This window comes from Dipodomys merriami, unplaced genomic scaffold (genome assembly GCF_024711535.1).
Source record: "Dipodomys merriami isolate MVZ:Mamm:240054 unplaced genomic scaffold, mDipMer1.0.p SCAF_24, whole genome shotgun sequence".
Classification (NCBI taxonomy): domain Eukaryota; kingdom Metazoa; phylum Chordata; class Mammalia; order Rodentia; family Heteromyidae; genus Dipodomys; species Dipodomys merriami.
Genome location: NW_027203826.1, coordinates 4,954,156 through 4,972,912, shown reverse-complemented (window position 1 = coordinate 4,972,912; position 18,757 = coordinate 4,954,156). Strand labels below are relative to the sequence as shown.

Sequence of the window (18,757 nt, the reverse complement as noted above, 5' to 3'; positions counted from 1 at the left end):
TCAAGGCTAGTGTTCTACCACTTTGAGCCTCAGTGCCTCTTTGGGTTTTTTGGTGGTTAATTGGAGATAAGAGTCTCATGGACTTTCCTGCATGGTCTGGCTTTGAATTGTGATCCTCATGTCTCAGACTCCTGAGTAGCTAGGATTACAGGTGTGAGCCACCGGCACCCATCTTCGATCAGGCTTTTAAATTCTATATTAAATTCTCTGATAACAATAATTGTGTGAAGAGCTTGCCATCCTGTTTTCCCTTCATGCTACACTCAATTTTCTAGCAGGTTGTTTTTCCAGTAGGTATTTTTAAGACTGAAGATGTTTTAATAGTTGAGTGACAAGTTGGGATTGGCCTCAACTAGATGCATAAGTCTAAAAGATTTAGCTTAGTGAAAGGGAAAGTCACCTTTACCTAATTGGAAATAAATTTGAGAGTCTCACAGACATGAGTCAAACAATAAAAATAAAGAATGGAACACTGCCAAAAATGTTGTCAAAGCAAACCACTTAAGCACTGATCTGGGATGGATAAAATGACATAAATGTAAAGTCTGCAGGAATCCTACTGTGTTAACAACTGTGCATGCACAAAGTTTACTGACCCCAAATGCAAAATCTGAAAATAAACCGAAGACACAGCTCATAGTATAGTGTAGTGTATAGGAATAAGCTTAAAAATAAAGCTCAGGTCTAATGGGAAAAGAAAGGGGAAACAGATACTTTACCTTCAGCCAAAAAATTAGCTTAAGGTAGGTACTGGTGGCTCATGTCTATAATCTTAACTTCTCAGGAGGCTGAGATCTGAGGATCATGGTTCAAAGCCATCTCAGGCAGGAAAGTTTGTGAGACTCTTATATCCAGTAAACTACTCAAAAAACTGGAAGTGGTACTGTGGCTCAAGTGGTAGAGTACTCGTCTTGAGCAAAAAAAGCTCAGAGATAGTGCCCAGGCCCAGAGTTCAAACCCCAGGACTGGCAAAAATAAAAATAAAAACTCCTAGTACTTAATACAAAGGACAAGGAATGAGGTTGAGGGGAAAACATCTATGAATAAAGATGAGTATGGACAATAATTTATTTTCAAAAGAAAAATGTCCAAACAGAGAACTAGTGCCTGTAAACACATACATTTGGCCATTGTGACTGTTTCAGACTTTGACAGGACATATAACAGTTTGGATAAATGTTCCTTTGAGTGATGCTCTCAGAATGAATTTTTCATCAACAGTTTTGAACTATTTGTTTATATAAACAAGACAACTGAGGCAGAATTATAGTGGGGAAATCAGAAACATGGAGTTATCAGGTGAGCCTTTCTTTCCAAGAAAGACAAAGATCTATGGCCATTCAACTCTAGTTTTCAAGTATTCTAGACTCCAAGTATTCTGTTAAGTTCATTAAGTATCCGGCTCGGGGAAGGACTTCCTTGATCACCTTCTAGGCTATAACTTCCACATAATATAGACAAGTCATGGACAATTATAAATTGACACCCATGCTCTTCCCAGGAAAACTGGTTTAACTTTGTGATTTTGCAGTTAGGAAGATCTAGTTTTTGTTGATATTGGGGAAGTCATTTAAGGGCAAGCATTTGGGCCAAATATTATGAATATTAGTTTCACCTTCCTTCTAATTTTGTTCTGTTTTCAGTTTAGGATGCTGTTCCATATTTTTAAAAATATCTTCTTATAAGGGAAAAAGTAAATAATTTTGAATTTTTCTGTTTACTGAGATCACTTTTATCTTGAGGTTAATAGACAAATCATGTAGTAATTAATATTTACTGAGTTCCTTCCAAAAACTTACTAATGAAATAATAAATAAATAGAGCCTGGTTTTGTGGCTCATACCTATAATCCTAGCTACTCAAGAGGCTGAGATCTGATGATCATGGTTCCAAAAAGAAACTAGCCAGAAAGACAAGTCTGTGAGAATTTTATTTCTAACAAACCAGCAAAAAGCCAGAAGTGGAAGTGTGGCTCAAGTGATAGCACCTTAGTGATAGTCCTTAGTGAAAAAGCCAAGCAAGAACATGTGGCCCTGAATTCAAGCCCCAGCATTGGAACAATAGAACAAGAACAAGAAAAGAAAAACTTTTAGTCAGTCCCTTAAAGAAGGAAAATGGGTTTCAGAAGCAGGCAATAACATCATAAAGGGAGTGAGGATTTGAATCTTTTCATACCTAAACTGTGAGTTTTCAGTTTCCTACTTTATCAGCATTTCCTTGAGGTATGTATTAAAGACAACATGGCCCCAATTTTTCTTGAAAGTGATTTGCTTGGGCTGATTCTTCATATTTTCTCTGTTGCTACTGGTATGCAGCAAGATCATGGGTCCAAAAAGGATCAAGTCAAACTCCTTAGTCTTACAGCTTTGGATCCTTTGAGAAACCACACCTTGCCTCCCTGTCTTTTTAACTTATTTTCCTCTACCCACCCAATATACAGTCATCTAAATACATAGTTTTTGGTCTCTGACTTTTCCATGCCTTTCCTAAGCTAGAGACGGTGCTAGCAATGCCTTTCCTGCAGCGTCTTTATCTTACTGCTACAAGGCTTTTCTTGCTGGAAGCAGTTCCCCTCCTCTGACTGTAGAATGCTCCTAGGACATTTTTCATGAATTTATCACTTTCATCTTGTAAAATAATTATCTATATTTGGCTGTATTTGACTCAAGATCTGAGGGCAGGATCTATGATTCATGCTAGTGTTTAATCTTGTATACAGCCTGTCTTCTATAATTAAAAGCTTACATCGAAGTGAGAATGTCAGACTTAGGAGAAAAGTTGGGGAAATGAAATTTACCTTGAATTTCAATTGGAGAAGGAACTATTTTAAGCATAGCACTTGGATATCTTGCAAATTCAAATATAAAAAGGAATATTCTTTTTTCTTTTTTTATATTTTTCTTTAATTTTTTTAAATTTTATTTTATTTTATTTGAGAACATACTGTACCGAGGGGTTACAATTACATAGGCAGGATAATGCATACATTTCTTACCAAGCATTGCAGCCTCCTCCAATATTCTTGAATCCTGTTAAGTATGGTGGTACACACCTATACTCTCTGAGCAGGAAGATCTTGAGTTTGAGGCCAACTGAACTACAGAGGAAGAACCTGTGTTGACAAAATAAATAAAATATATCAAGCAAAAACAAACCAGACTAAAAACATTTCATTCTTTTTCTAAAATTAACTAGGAGTCCTATAGTTTATTTTAGCAACCCTCCTAATAGACATATATCAAATAGTTAAAAAAGTAAATTTCATCATATTGTACTTAAACTCTGTGACTATGGTGTCACTAGTCCTGATTAGAGTAACCTCAAACAGTGATAAATTTTAGATGGCTTTGGAAGGAATCATAAGTAGTTTAGTCCAACCTTTTAGTTTCAGGATTAAAAAACAAACACCAGGGAGACTTTCTTCAAAATACCCAATTAACTGCTAATTATTAACTATGCTGGCCAAAATTAGAAGTGCTAAGGACATAAAGTAGATATATCCAAATTTCAGAAGCTATAGGGCTAAAGAAAATTTCTACACACTTAGATATGTGTCATTTACTTATTTTGAGGCTACTGGTAGGAGCTCTACAAGCCCTTACCTTAATTTGTATGCCTGTCTATACCTTTGTACATATTGTTTCAAATTGTAAGATCTTAAGACAGGCCTTGCTTTTAGAATACAAATGTGATTTTTTTAATGCTGATCCCAGGGCTTCAACTCAGTGCCTGGACACTATCCTTGATTGTCTTTTGCTCATAGCTAGTACTTTACTTCTAGCTTTCTTTAGTAGTTTATGGGAGACTTTCCTGCCAAGGCTGGTTTCAAACTGAGATGCTCAGGTCTTAGCCTTCTGAGTAGCTAGTAGCTAGGATTACAGGTGTGAGGCACCAGTGCCTGGCTGTATGAATTTTAATAGACCCTTAAAATAAATATATTAATACCAACAGGGAAGACCCAGGCAAAACGGTCATGGTCACATTCTGATTTCCCCCAGGAAAGAGAAGCAGGGGTTCTCTACCCCATCTCTCTGAGACCTCCATAGGCCACTCAGTGAGTCTTGCTGCCACAGTTCTCTCTCCGCACTTCTTTATAGGGCTTTCCTGTCCTGCTCTTATCTATTTGCCAGTCACAAAAACAACCTTATAAACTTATCTGAGCAACATTATTATAGCCTCACGTGGCTTTCGTAGTTTTATGTTGTTCCTCTATCAAGAACTCTTAAATGTCATACTTTGTGGAAAGTTTTTAATGAGTTCCCGAGTTTAGTTGCTTCTTTTGGGAGCCATCACGCTTCCAACAACCCTGAAGTCTCTTGTAGATGTATAACTACTGACTTTAAAAACATCTAACTTCTTTTCATACTTATATGGCTAACAAGTAATGAAATGTCTGTCTACTAATAGGAAATTAATGTATTTTTCCTAAAAAGACTAGTGTTACTCCTAGATCCTTAACAGCTAGTTCAACGACTATTCTACAAACAGAAGACCAAACACTAGGAATAATCCATTAAAACATTTAGATAATAAGTAGTATTCTACTACAATTTCTGTTCTGACCATCTCTTCTGAGAATAGGATTATTGGCTCAGGAGTATTTAAAATGAAGGGTATTATAAACTTGAAACTATTTTGTTTCTTCTAATGATAGTGACCAAACAATGCTATCATAAATCTCTCATTTCATTTCTTCAGTGGTACCCTAGGTTCCACAGCATTCTAGTCACTTTTAATTACAGGAGGTAAGAGGTGTAAAGTTGCATCCTCTTCTACTCCTCCCCTCCCTCTTTTTAGATCTATTTTTTGTAAAGTTTGGGTCGAGACAGGAAGATCAGAGTACATCTTAAGAAACCATCTGCACACTAGACTGATGTACTCTGCAGTCACCCTTGCCTGGGATGGCGCTGTTCATCCTTGATGGCTTTGGGAGATGTAGGGAGCTCTATGAAGACAATGCTTTGTTTCTTTTCTTTCCTTTTTTTTTTTTTTTTGGTTGGTTGTGGGGCCTGAACTCTGGGCCTGAGTACTGTCCCTCAGCTCTTCAGCTCAAGGCTAGCGCTCTACCACCTGAGCTACAGTGCCACTTATGTGGTGCTGAGGAATCAAACCCAGGGTCTCATGCATGCAAAGCAAGCGCTCTACCGTTGAGCCACCTTCCCAGTGCTTTGTTTCTTGAGGAGAGGTTCAGTTATTCCAGAATTTCCTTCCAACCCTGTTGCAGTATTTTTTCTGGTAAAGCTCCTTGTTGTAGCCCTATCGCTCTGCAGAATGTTCTAGAGATCCTGCATCTCATGATGAATGCTAACTTTTCCAGGGAGCTTTGAAGATGATTCATTCTGTTACACATATTTTTATTATTGTTCTCAGGTTTTATCACATATATTTAAAGTATATACCATGATGTCCAAGTACTCTTTAACTTTGATTCCTTAAATTCTTCAATGAATCCTCTACTAATCAATGCAACACCACGCTATAAAATTGTGGCATTGTGTGGGGGTTGGGGGGGGGATGTCCTAGTGCTGGTATATATCTATCTTCAGTGTAGTATGAACTGTATAATCCAAGGCATTGAAAGCTGGCTATACATTTTTGATGAGCTAGCTTTACTATTCGCAAACAAACATGTGATTAGCAAGTGGGGCTGGAACATTTTTTTGAATTGTGGTGAAAATTGTGATTCTACTTTGAATTTTATCTTTGCACACTGCCTTACAATTCATGAAGACTGCCATTTAACTAAATGCGTTAGGATAATTCTCCATATCTGCTGAATTAAATCTTGTTTTCTCTGAGAGACCCAAAGTGTCACTAATTTAATTAACTTTGTTTGTTCTTTCTGAAAAAATCCAGGCCATGCTTTAAAAGAGCTATTTCCAAGAAAAATACAATTAATCAATGTACTCAACACATTAATAAGTAATTAGTACTCAGTTACAAAGGGAGATACAGTACTTCTACCCATCATCTATTGCTCTGAAGGGGCTGGCACATTTGTCCTGGCTTCAACTTTTGGCTATTTACAGATTCTTCCTGAGATAGCTTTTGGCTTATTATACTTTGAACAATGTTTTATGCATTGAACTGTGGCCTCTAAAAATATATGTTGAAATCTTAATCCTCCAAATTTCAGAATGTTTAACACTTGAAAATAGGGTCTTTATCGGAAGCACAACAAATCAAAGAAAGGTTGGACAAATGGGATTGCATAAGATTGCAGAGCTTCTGCAGGGCAAATGACATAGCTGGCAAGATCAATAGAAAGCCCACCGATTGGGAGAAGATCTTTACTAGCCATACAACGGACAAGGGTCTCATATCTAAAATATACTTGGAACTCAAAAAATTAAACCACCCAACAACAAATCCTCAAAGAAACAACTGCCCAATAAATAAGTGGGCAAAAGACTTAAAGAGAAGCTTCTCTGAAGAAGAAAGAAGGATGGCCAATAGACACATGAAGAAATGTTCAACATCCCTAGCCATAAAAGAAATGCAAATCAAAACAACATTGAGATATCACCTCACTCCAGTTAGAACAGCAAAAATCAAGAACTCTAATAACAACAGATGCTGGAGGGGATGTGGACAGAAAGGAACCTTACTTCATTGTTGGTGGGAATGTAAACTTGTTCAACCACTTTGGAAAGCAGTATGGAGGTTCCTCAAAAGACTTCACATAGATCTCCCCTATGATCCAGCAATCCCACTTTTGGGCATTTACCCAAATGTTTACAAACAAGACCACACTAAAGCTACCAGTACAACTATGTTTATTGCAGCACTATTTACCATAGCTAAGATATGGAACCAACCCAGATGCCCCTCAGTAGATGAATGGATCAAGAAAATGTGGTATATATACACAATGGAATTCTATGCCTCCATCAGAAAGAATGACATTTCCCCATTTGTTAGAAAATGGAAAGGTTTGGAAAAAATTATATTAAGTGAAGTAAGCCAGGCCCAAAGAAGCATAGGTCCCATGGTTTCCCTTATTTGCAATATCTAGTATAGGTATGAGTCAAGCGGAAAAGGCCAGATATTGTGATGTTAGGAAAATGAACCCTTAAATATGTATTTTAATGTTTTTGTTTCTTTCATGCATGTGTTTCTAATGCATTTATAAGATTATTTCTTTGTTGCTTTGTATGTCCCTCCCCCACAGTGTAACCCCCGCTTTCACTATATTTGATGTCAGTATAACATGTGGAGGAGATGGGGACAAACAAGTCGTTTAAGGATTCAGGGGGACCTGTTGCAACAATGAGAAGTACAAAATGTCATGTCAAAACCAGCTTTACAATTTCGGTGTGGGGGGGGAGGGGGGTATAATTGGGTGGGGGGAGGGGGGTAAAATTGGGTGGGGGGAGGGGGGAGGCGGGGAAGGGAAGTGAAGGGTAAACAAAGGAGGAGGCTGCAATGCTTGGTAAGAAATGTATGCATTATCCTGCCCATGTAATTGTAACCCCTCTGTACAGTATGTTCTCAAATAAAATAAAATACAATTTAAAAAAAAAAAAAGAAAAAAAAGAAAATAGGGTCTTTATAAAGGTAAGCATGTTAAAAAGAGGTTATCTGAGTGGACCTAAATACTGTGTGACTGATGTCCTTATAAAAAGAGAAAATTGCCACAAAGGGAAAACACCACATGAAAGATGAAGACGGTGATTGGAGAGATACACCTTTTAAATCAAGAACATCAAAGATTGCCAACAACCTATCAGAAGTTCAGGGAGAGGCATGGAACAGATTTATCTCACAGTTCTCAGAATTCAATCCTGCTGATAACTTCATCTTGAACTTCTAGCTCCTGAATTGTGAGACCATGAATTTCTGTCATCTGGCTTGTAGGACTTGCTGTGGCATTCCTAATAACCTAATATCACATACAAATACCTAAATTCACATATAAAGAGAACTCATATCACACTTTTGAGCAACTCTAGGGTTTTTGGTATGGTGAGTCTTCTAAGAGCATGGCTTTCCCATGATTAGTTTGATATTGTGCCTTCCCGCCCCCTCATCCCATTCTTTCCTGCTGACCTGGGTCAAACTCTGTGATGAGAACTTTTCAAAGCTCAAATTCTTGGGCTCCATGGCCAGCATAAGTGAATTAGGATCTCATTAAAATTAGGAAGTTTAAACCAGGACTTTAAAGCAGCTCTCCAAATGATCCAGATACAGATGGTCCATGGAGACCCATGGCTATTCCAGAAGGCTGATACAAATAGATGTGATTTCAATTCTGCCTGATACAAGTCATCCTTTCCTGGGGAATGTTTTTGTATTTCTCTATTTCCTGCTATTTCTACTTCATTCAAAAAAAAACACTTCAGCATGTAAAGGGTCACTTTAATACAACAGTGCCACCCAGTGAATATGTTGAACATAACAAAAATGGAATTAGAAATTTTCATGTTCTTTAAATTTGGGTTTTCATATATATAGCTATATATTTACACCAAACTATATGCAAATATATGAAACTGCATCCAAATATTTCCATGAAACTATATATAACTTCAAAAATATAGGCCATAATTATATATATTAAACTTATTTAATTATCCACAGATGTACAAAGGAGAATAGAACATTGTGAGTTTGCATCTTAAATGTTACTTGTAAAGTCATCAAGCCAAAAACGTTGGCTCACAGGTAAGATACATCATTATCTTCTTTTATATGAAATGTGAGGCAGGTATAAAACTATGACATTCCCAGGCTTTTATAGACTTTTTGCTTCGTGCTGATCCAGGGGTTTGAATTCAGGTACTGGGGTTTGAACTTAGTGCTATCACTGAGTTTTGATGCTCAAAGCTCAACCACTTCCAGCTTTCTGATGGTTAATTGGAGTTAATAAATAGTCTCACAGACTTTTCTGCCTATGGCTTCAAACTGTGATCTTCAGATCTCAGCCTCCTAAGTAGCTAGGGTTACAGAAACGAGCCACTGGAACTCAGCTTTCATACAATTTTATCTATACATCATAATGTAGTAATAAGATCTTCTATCTGTCACCTATAAATTAAGTTTTCACAGCTTCATTTCAGATTGCTATTCATGTTTGTCATCATTTTCAAGATATCAGTAAATATTCCCCATTATTCACAAGAGTAAGCCGAGTGACAGCCTCAAAGATACCACCATAGAATTTATAATCCAACATATGAGCCTATGGTCAAGAGCTAATATGAGTGCACATTCATAACATCCAGTTTTATATTGAGTTGAAATACTGTTGCAGTTTTGAGTTTGTACAAATCAAGTGAAACACTTTCCTGTCATTTTTTTCCTGTCATTCTTTATTTGTAATCAGAAATATAACCATGATGAGAAGGAATAAAAAAGCAAAGTGTATACAATAACAAGAAAATATCTCTTTGAGGTTACCAGTTTCTCCTGTGAGATGCACCATATGTAAAAGGTAGTCCAGTTCAATAACCATGCAGTACCAGGTATGTATTGAATACTAGGGAATCACAGATCATTAGGTATCAGCCTTCTGGAGTGGTGGAGACAGATACAAAATCAATCATTTCAATATAATACAAACTTTAAGTATTCAAGAACATCACCTTAGATTTCCTTCTTTGAGTTTCAAAATTATCTACCCAATTGCCATGTCTCTGAGCTCTGTAAAGAACATGTTTCATAGGTCTCATGAGCTACATGTATCCATAACTGAACTACCAGTCACATTGGACATGGTCTGCATCTATATCACTTGAAGGGTGAGTTGGGAGATGGGTAAGAATGTTGAAAGGGGTAGCAATGATCAAGATGCATTGTATTCATAAACTGCTTTGAGTGGTAACTCCTTTGTACAACTAAAGGTAATAAATGCATTTAATAAACGATCGACCATTTGTCTAGAAAACAATCACTCATTTTATACATATTTATCAGGCATCTATAATTATAAGGACTTGGGCTTAGCTGTGGACATATGATAAATAAGGTAGCCCTTGTTTTCACAAACGCTTGTTTATAAAACATCACCCTTGATTTCTCCCAGTTCTAAGTTTTGCCACATCTATTTTTCTAAATTCTGAGATTTGTTTCTGTGCACTAGCCAATACTCCATTCCCAGGGTTATCTACCTTCTTTCCCTCCTTCTTATCTTGCTATTCTTCAATTCCTTTTACGTAGAGCAACTCAATTCATCTCTAAAGTAGAAACCACAGGTAGGAAGTTATCCAACTTGGTTTTTTTTTTTTTTTATTAAATTCTATTTTGAAAAAAAATTGTTATTATAAAGGTGATGTACACCAGGGTTACACTTACATAAGTCAGGTAAAGCATATATTTCTTTTTGGACAATGTTACCCCTTCCCTCACTCTTTTCCAGTGTTGTTACTCTTAAGAAGCAGCCCAAACTCCTTATCATGCCTAGTAATGCTCTTCATGATTGTTTAGTCAAGCTCTGTATAAAATCTGTGTTCAGTCTAGTCTTCACCAATACGTAGTCCTTGACAAATGTGTCACCTCCATGGAGAACATTTGCTCTTCACCCTTCAGACCAACCAGTTCTTGGATATTCTCAAACACAGAGCCAATTGGACTAAACTGCTGCTTCTACTTTTTAATTTACTTCTTTTTCTTTCCTATGAAAATACAAATTCTGTCAGGGGAGTTACTAGGTTGATGAACCCTATATTTGCTTGTTTCCTATTATAGTTCCAGAACCTAGTTCATTCTAGCAAAGAAACAAATGGGGGACGGGGTGGGGGGGAGCTCAGTAAATATTTTTTGAATAAGTAAAGCCAAGAACACAAGGAGAAAAGTCATCTAACTCAAAGACTGTAAGGAAAGACTTCTTGGAGATCTCTGAAAATAAGTAAAGATTAAAAAGTCAGGTAGATAAAGCAATGAGGGTCAAGATAAAAACAAACAAGAATGAAAAAGATCTCATGTTTTCTAAAACACCCTGACAAGCTGGAAGTGGGAGATAAGACAGGAAACAAAACCAATACAAACAAGGTCCAAGAAACCCTATAATACCAGGCTATGTAGGTAGACTTTACTTGGAGGTAATAAGGACAGGGTGTTTGTGTGTGTACCATAGAAATTTAGGCAGGCAGGTGAAATGGTCTGATTTGCATATGATACTGGACATACTAGCTGTTACACGTAAGATGGATTTGGTAGTAGACCTGGAGGTGATAATATTGAAGACAGGAAGATATAATTGTTAGTAAAAATGAGAGTAGGGGATGAATTAGAATATGAAGGCTCATGTGCTCTTCCTTCCTATTCAGAAATAAAAGAATGAACCTTAAGAGAGAAACCAGGAATGTCAGTAGTTTCGGAATCCAGGATCAACAGGTTAAACCAATGAGTGGAGACTACATATGAGGAAGATAAATGTAACAACTCAAGGTTGGAACTTTGAGAAATTTTGTTTAAAGGGTAGACAAAGAGGCAGCCAAGATGCCTGAGGTGGAAAAATAGGAAAGATGCAAAAACAGGTTTCAAGGTGTGACCAACTGTAAAAAATGCAGCAGAGAAGTCTAGAAAGAGAAATATTGATTAATAACCCTGATGGACAAATGACATTTTATCTTCTCAGACAGATAGATAAAAGAAAACAAATAAATCTGTCAGTGAGGGAAGTAGAAAGGTAGGAAGTTTATGTTGCATTATGGCTTTCATTTTCTCATCTAACTAGGTACAAGGTACTGGACATGTCTGTGGCCCCTAGAAAATCTCTAGTCAAATGTGTGGGTGATTAACAGTAAGCAAAGAATACAGCCTGGTTAATATACTTAATTATTTAAACTATTCATACCACATTTGACAAGGTACATCAACTTTTTGTCCTTACTGATCTATTACAATCAAATTGGAAATAACCATTTGGATCATCTGTAACAAAGCTGCTTACAATCTAACACAGGAATACCACCTGTATGAAAGATAAAGCCCCAGCTGTAGGCTGCCATGGTCTTGCTGCATTATCTGTCTTGTCACTCAAAAGTTCATCCATTACAAGTCTGTCATCAGCCTTTAAGAAGCAATCTGCAAAGGGAACATAAATCACAATTAGAAAGGAAACAGGCATGGCAAATTGCAGATGTATATGAGTGTCTATGAAGTGTTTGAAGAATACCTTTTAGATACTCTGATTATCTTCTAATATAGAGAAGAGTTGAAGGTAAAAGGGGATTGAGGAAGGTGCTAAAGTTTGTGAGAAAGTACTGAAAGTAGTGCAGGGAAATCAATTAATGATACATTAAAGATTTATTAAGAATCAGAGGGAGAGCTGAAGATGGTAAGTCAGAATATGCAGTATATCACTTTGCATTATTTTCTTCAGAGTACCACGATGGAGATTTATGGGATAGATTCAGGCTAAGGTCTCAGGTACCTGAGACATAGAGAGTTTGTATGCTGCTAAATGATAGTCTACACTGGGGAAGAGGTGATGGTCGGAGTATTAACAGAGTACATGAAACAGGAGATCAAATATAGTATCTGTATCAGTTTTGGAGCAGAAAAATATAATGTTATAGTGAGAGAAAATACAGACAGTCCTGACTTAACAATGGTTCCAAAATTACAATTTGTTTTCAAAGCTACCAAAACAATAAATATGCACTAGAACCCATATCTTCAATTTTAGTCAAATCATCCTCAGCATTTGAGATAAAGAGCATGAAACAAAAACCTAGTACTTGGTGGGTAGTATGTATGTAGGTTGTATGGTGTATGTAACAGTAATTTTCTGACAGTAATGTTGCTTGCTTAACTCCAGGTGTTTCAAGTTATGGATACTCATCTAGTGTATGTATGGTATAGGTAAAGTTGAATATTCTTAAAAGTGTTGAACTCAATGCATCCTAAGCATCCAGTTTTTGCTTCGAGGTTTCACAGATACCAAAGTTTTACTGTAAATGTACATAGAAAGGACAAACAAAGAAATCCCTAAACTACTAAACATGAAATGCATAGTTGTGTGTCTCACACTCTTGCTTGGCTTTTTCACTTATGAATGGCACTCTACCACTTGAGCCATACATGCTGTCCAGCTTCTTTTGCTAGTTAAACGGAGATAGTCTCACGGACGTTTCTGTTTGGTCTAGGTTCAAACCTTGAACATCATATCTCAGCATTCTGAGGAGCTAGGATTACAGATGTGTGAGCCACCAGCACCTGGCTGACACGTACTTTTATGTACATTTTAAACATATCTCTGTATAAATTGGTATATTCCTTCAACCCACACAACAAAGCACCAGAATCTGTGTTTATTTTCAACATAACATTTCTAGCCATACTGCCCACTTCCTACAGTCTACACCCCCATCTGATATACAACACTTCTGAGATGATGCTTTATGCCTTGTAGCCTGATCCAAGCCCTGTTGTGTTCTCTGGTGCTCCAAATCTTAATAAAACGAGGGACACCATGTGTTCCCTGATTTCTCTTAGTGTTTCCACGCTTGCCTGAAGATCGATGTTTTAAAAAATACAGACTTCGGGCCCCTTATCTAAAAAACCACCCAAAACAAAACAACCCCAATCCGACCAACGCAGGAGATGTGCAAATCTGGGAAACAGTTCGTAAGGGAAAAGTACCGGGACTTCCTGTATTCTGGCGAGGGAAGAGGGAAGCTACGCTCAGGGATCCAGGTTCAGTCCGGATAATACCACTGAAGTGTATAACTTGGAATGAACCCCTTTTCCCTGAGCCCAGTTTTCTTGCATGTGAAAGTGAGGAAACGACAGGTGAATTGTCAGGTAACACCAATGCATACTCCCAGGCCCGTGCCTGCACCCGGCCAGGCCCCGATGCTCTGCTGTGGTCGGCTCTGGGGCAGGTGCATCATCTCTCTTAGAGCCCTTTGGGGAGAGCCGTCCTTTGAGAGCCAGTTCGTGCCTGGGGTCTAAAGTGTGTGCTCACTAACTGATCTGAGGCCTAACAGTGACCACCCGACCCCACCATCCACTACTGTAATCACTGGGACTCCGGGACTCACCGTGGTTTCCTTGCGAGCCCCTCCGCCCTTTTCCTGATCAGTTACGGCTGCCTGTAGCTCCACCAGATTCTCTCCAGCAGTGTCACCCGTTCAGAATGCCACCCGTGGTCCGCGGCGCGCCGCTTCCGGCGGACTCGAAGAAGTTCCGACCCGACGCCAATCCCAAGCACAACGGTTCCGCACGGCCTGGAGCCCGCGTTCTCTTCTCAGTTCCAGCCACTACGGCTTCGAGTCTTTTTGAGCCTCGCCGGTATCCGGCGCGCCCGGAAGTGGGTGTGGAGTTAAAGGGGCGGGACCTCCAGGAGGAGGCGGCAAGTTTGAAAAGTGAAACGGTCGGTCGGCGCTGGGTGGATTTGGGGCTGCTCCGTGGCCGCGCCTGGGACGCACCCCCCCTTCCCGGAGGCGGCCAGGACTGTGGGTGAGCGCTGGCTGGGAGACCGGGAGGGAGGCCCTGCTGGGAGGGAGGCTGGAGACCGGGGTCGGCCAGGTGGAGTGGCTGCGCTGCCTCTCGCTCCCGCCCCGACCTTTGTCAGTTTCTAGGGCGCTGATTGGTGGCATCTGGGGCGTTGTAAACCCTGCGGGAGAGTCTCGATCTACTGGTCAGCTTAAGCCTGTCCTGTTTTCGTCCTTGTGCTTCTTAATTTTTTAATGATCTTTAAGTAGTTGTACAGAGGAGGTGCCACGTAACCAAGTAGCTGATGGATACAGTGCCTTTAACTGTTGTCAGCCCCTTCACCATGCTCACTGCCCTTCAACCCACCCTTTCCCTTACTTTTCTTAATTTTGTAGTAGATACCATGAGTTCTTGACTGTATTCACTCCCTCCTTCCCCTGACCCCACCTCCTCCCTCCCAAGTACCCATTTCACAGTTGTTTGACTTTAACTTTGTCTTTCTACTAAATTCAATCCATGCATTTGAAAGGTGAAAGGTGGTGGCAGTAGGCCTGCTTTTTTGCAGGTGCTTCTTAACTTTTTGTGGATCTCCATTGGCCAGATGTCTCATAACCAAACTCAAAACCATCCCTCAAAAGGTAAAAATGCCCAAAAGTTAAAAGGAGAAAGTGACTTGTGTATGGGCTATAACGTTCCCTTGTTTCATTGAAATCTCCTCCTTCCTTTCTCCCTTTTCACATGGAGACTTGTAAAAGTCTCTACCACTTCAGCCACAGCTTCATTTGTGTCTTTTTTCGGGTGGTTAATTGGAGTTAAAAGGCAGACTTTCCAGACCTGGTTGCCTTTGAGCTGTAATTCTCAGATCCCAGACTCCTGAGTAGCTACTGGCACCTGCTGTGAGCCATTCATTGCTGTTTATGAAGTAAACTGGCCACTGAAGATTAAAATGAAAAAAACAACAACCCACAGATAGCATATACATGCAATAGCATAAATAGCCTTTAAAGGAGAGCTTATAAAGAGATAAACAAAACTTGAGCTAGTTGTAGCTTAGAGCACCTGTGTAATCTAGAGTAGCAAAAGGCCATTCCATACTGGATTAACATTCTGCCACATCTGCCATACCAGGAATACTGAATTCAGTTTGGGCATTATAAGAGGTTTAGTAAATGTTTATTAAATGAAAAGTAGAAAGCTATAATACTGTGAAATATACATCTGGCTCCTGGTGTACAGCTGTTAATAATCTCAATAACCATCAGTATCTTTTTATATGTTAATGGTTGACTGATCCTGGCAGTCTCTTGATAGTTTTAGGAATGTGGAATTGTCATCTGAATGACCAGGAAGCTTAGAACATTGAATCCTGTCCCCCAGTCTTGGGGAGAGTAGAGATTGAATGTTCAGCTGGTCACCAATGGCTAGTACAATCATGCCTATTAAATGAAGTTTCCATAAATGCCCCAGAAGATTAATTTTGAGGTTTCTGGCAATGCCATGACCCTTTCCTCTTTTATACATTACTCTATCCATCTTTTCATCTGCTGTTCAGTTGTTGTATTTTTTTATAAAACCAGAAACAAAAAAAGGTCAATGTAACATCAGTATGACATTTCCCTGAGTTATGTGAACTGTAGCAAATTAAATCCAAAGATGGAATAGTGAGAACCCTAATATTTAGTAGTTTGGTCAGAAGCATAGGTAAAATAATCTAGGGCTTACACTTGCATCCAAAGATTACTGGAGTCAGTACATTACTGGTTTGGTGTATGGGGCAATTATTCCATTTAGTCACAAGTCTTCTGTGTTGGTTTTTGTTGGTGTAGAGTAGGAAGGGGGATTTTGTTGTTGTTTTGTTTCATTTCTTTCACAAATGGCAATTCTAAAACATTATTTAAGAAGTGACCATATGTAAAGAAATTATAATCTTGAAAAAGGAGGGTTTGGCAGAAATATAATTTCTTTTGTCATGCTTTTGAAACTAGTGTCACATAAGAGATTTATATATTCTGTGTAGCTTCAGACACTAGGAATTGGATCAAGTAGGTTAAAGTTACAACATAAAGAAAGAATTATCTAATTATTAGGGCCACACTAAGGTGAGAAAATGTTGTCTTGAAATCCATGATGTTTTAAAGCTTCAAACAGAACCAGGAACTTATTGACTGGCAAGTTTCCAAAGCTTTTTAACCTTAATAGCTTAAAAACTATATTAGAAACCTAATGAAATAGATTTCCAAAACTGAGCCATTTGCTTTGAAAAATTGAATGCTCACTTTGGGTCATACTGCTTCACTATAAAGTTGGGAGGAGTATTACTAGGAAATCAACAGTGTTGGTAAGTGAGTGGCTGAAGCACTGTCTACTACTGCTGGTCCTCTTATTTGGCACATGTAGAGATGAGAAGACAGTGAAAAGGTCTTAGCTTACTAGCTCTCAAAAGGTAGTGTCTTCATTCTACAAATGTTATCCCAACACCTTGTAAAAACTACTATTACATAGTAAATGCAAGCTCTAGGACAGAGTTTCCTGTACCTGGCCTTCTTGATGTTTTGGATTGGGTTATTATTTGCAGTGAGTAACCTCTCTGCACATTGTAAGTTAGTTAGTGGCACACCTGGTCTCTGTCCACTTGCTTCCAGCAGCAGCCTTATGCTTGGGCTGACAACCAAAACTATCTCCAAATATTGCCACTCTGCTCTTAGCAGAGTTGAGGGAACAGAATTTTGAGAACCTCTGCTTTGGTGGGGGGAGGTGCACAAGAAAGAATAACTCATTCTCTGAATCTATTAGGGCAAGAGGATTTTTTGCTAGTTCATTTTATTTAAAATTATTGCTCCAATGAAAGGTATTTTTGCCAATTACATTATTTTTTTCCTCTTCTAGCTTGCCTCTTAAATCTTATTATCCATTTCACCAAGTATATATCAAATAGGATGTGAAATCAGAATACAGTATTATCTATCTTATGTGAGGATTGTTTATATGTAGTTCTTGCTGATGGTGTTGCTTTCTTCATTGCTCTGATGATTAATTCTCAGGATTAGTCGTGTTAAACCCTTGGCTCCCAAATGCAGAAGTATCAACCAAAATCTTCCTTCCCACATGAAAAAAAAAGAACCTTAGGAAAATTAGCAGAGAATAACTGTGTGTACCTTGAGATAAAAGTGACTTTACATATCTTTGTGTAGATGTATGTATATAAAATTTATCTTTATCATATTAACATATTAGATGGTAGGAACACTATGGATTATTGAGTCCTGGTGTGTTCATTTTGTTTTTATGTTTGTCAGTGTTTAGATAATGAGAACTACCACTTGTCTGTAATTTTGATCTGTTTTTTTTTCTTCATAAACAGGAGAAGATGGAAACTTTGTCTTTCCCCAGATATAATGTAGCTGAGATTGTGATTCATATTCGCAATAAGTTGTTAACAGGAGCTGATGGGAAAAACCTCTCTAAGAATGACCTTTATCCAAATCCAAAGGTAAAAATGTAGCTGTATTTCAACGGAGATGTTGGTATTTGAAAACAAAGTAAGCTACAAGGTTTAGAGAGTGGCAAGAAGGATATATGCCCTCCTGTTTGATATAGACTGGTCATATTTAATCTAGAGAAAAATCTCTCATCTACTGTAATTTTAAAATAGCATTAAGTTTATATATGGGGCAATGTTTACATTCCCATTAGGAATTCAGTTCTTTAATATAGTGGGTTTAAAAAAATAGCCTTAAACCATAGTTATATTAAAGTATATTAAATTTTTTTATTATTATTGGTGTGTTGGTGAGAGAGTATCATTATTGGTAAGGCTTCATGGAACTTATTCCAAGTGGTTCCCAGCCATTAAAAAAAAATGCTTAGAAACAATCTTCTTTGGAAGCTTACAGATTAATTTTCTTGCATTATGCCCCAGGAGGGAATTGACTTGTTTTGACAGGCATTATTCTTTTTGTTTAGTTATTAAATGCAAAAAAAATGAAGTTATTTATATGACACAGGAAATCCCAGAGTCTCCTTCCAGTTTCTTGTGTTGGTCTTGAGGTGATAATGTAGTAACCCTGGTTTTATGATATAGAACTTAAACCTCTTTTGTCTCAGTATCCTTTAATTCTCTAAAATGGAATGAATAATCTCTGAATGAATATACTGAATAAATTCCACTTTATGGAAAGGTTAGCAAATTGTCGCTGTATTTCTCACTCTACTGTTCACTGTGAACTTGCATATAGATTAGAACCAGTTCACTGATACTAAACTTGGAAGGGCTGACTTTGAAAATAAGATTTTTTTTTAAAGTTCTATATTGCTCCAGGTATTCTTTAAACATTAAATCTAAGAAAACTAATACATAGGAAGCAGACAGGGTTAT

At 38.0% G+C, this 18,757-nt stretch overlaps 1 protein-coding gene and 1 long non-coding RNA gene across 4 annotated transcripts in view; one reads left to right on the top strand and one right to left on the bottom strand.

Moving 5' to 3' along the window:
* Positions 1 to 14,188, bottom strand: part of LOC138835706 (uncharacterized) — a 49,672-nt gene extending 35,484 nt beyond the window's left edge. For both annotated transcript variants that reach the window (XR_011374706.1, XR_011374705.1), the window contains exons 1-3: positions 13,989 to 14,188; positions 11,915 to 12,027; positions 2,996 to 3,112 (exon numbers count right to left, since the gene is read on the bottom strand). This is a non-coding gene — a long non-coding RNA (uncharacterized lncRNA). The remainder of the gene's footprint in view (positions 1 to 2,995; positions 3,113 to 11,914; positions 12,028 to 13,988) is intronic.
* Positions 14,189 to 14,305: 117 nt separating this feature from the next.
* Nuf2 (NUF2 component of NDC80 kinetochore complex) overlaps positions 14,306 to 18,757 on the top strand; it is a 30,691-nt gene continuing 26,239 nt past the window's right edge. The window contains exons 1-2 of one of the 2 annotated variants that reach the window (XM_070034057.1): positions 14,306 to 14,406; positions 17,744 to 17,872. In XM_070034057.1, the coding sequence (XP_069890158.1) occupies positions 17,750 to 17,872 (123 nt within the window). In that variant the 5' untranslated portion in view covers positions 14,306 to 14,406; positions 17,744 to 17,749. Of the gene's footprint in view, positions 14,407 to 14,952; positions 15,021 to 17,743; positions 17,873 to 18,757 lie in introns of those variants that run through there. The other variant, XM_070034058.1, reaches the window with a different exon arrangement.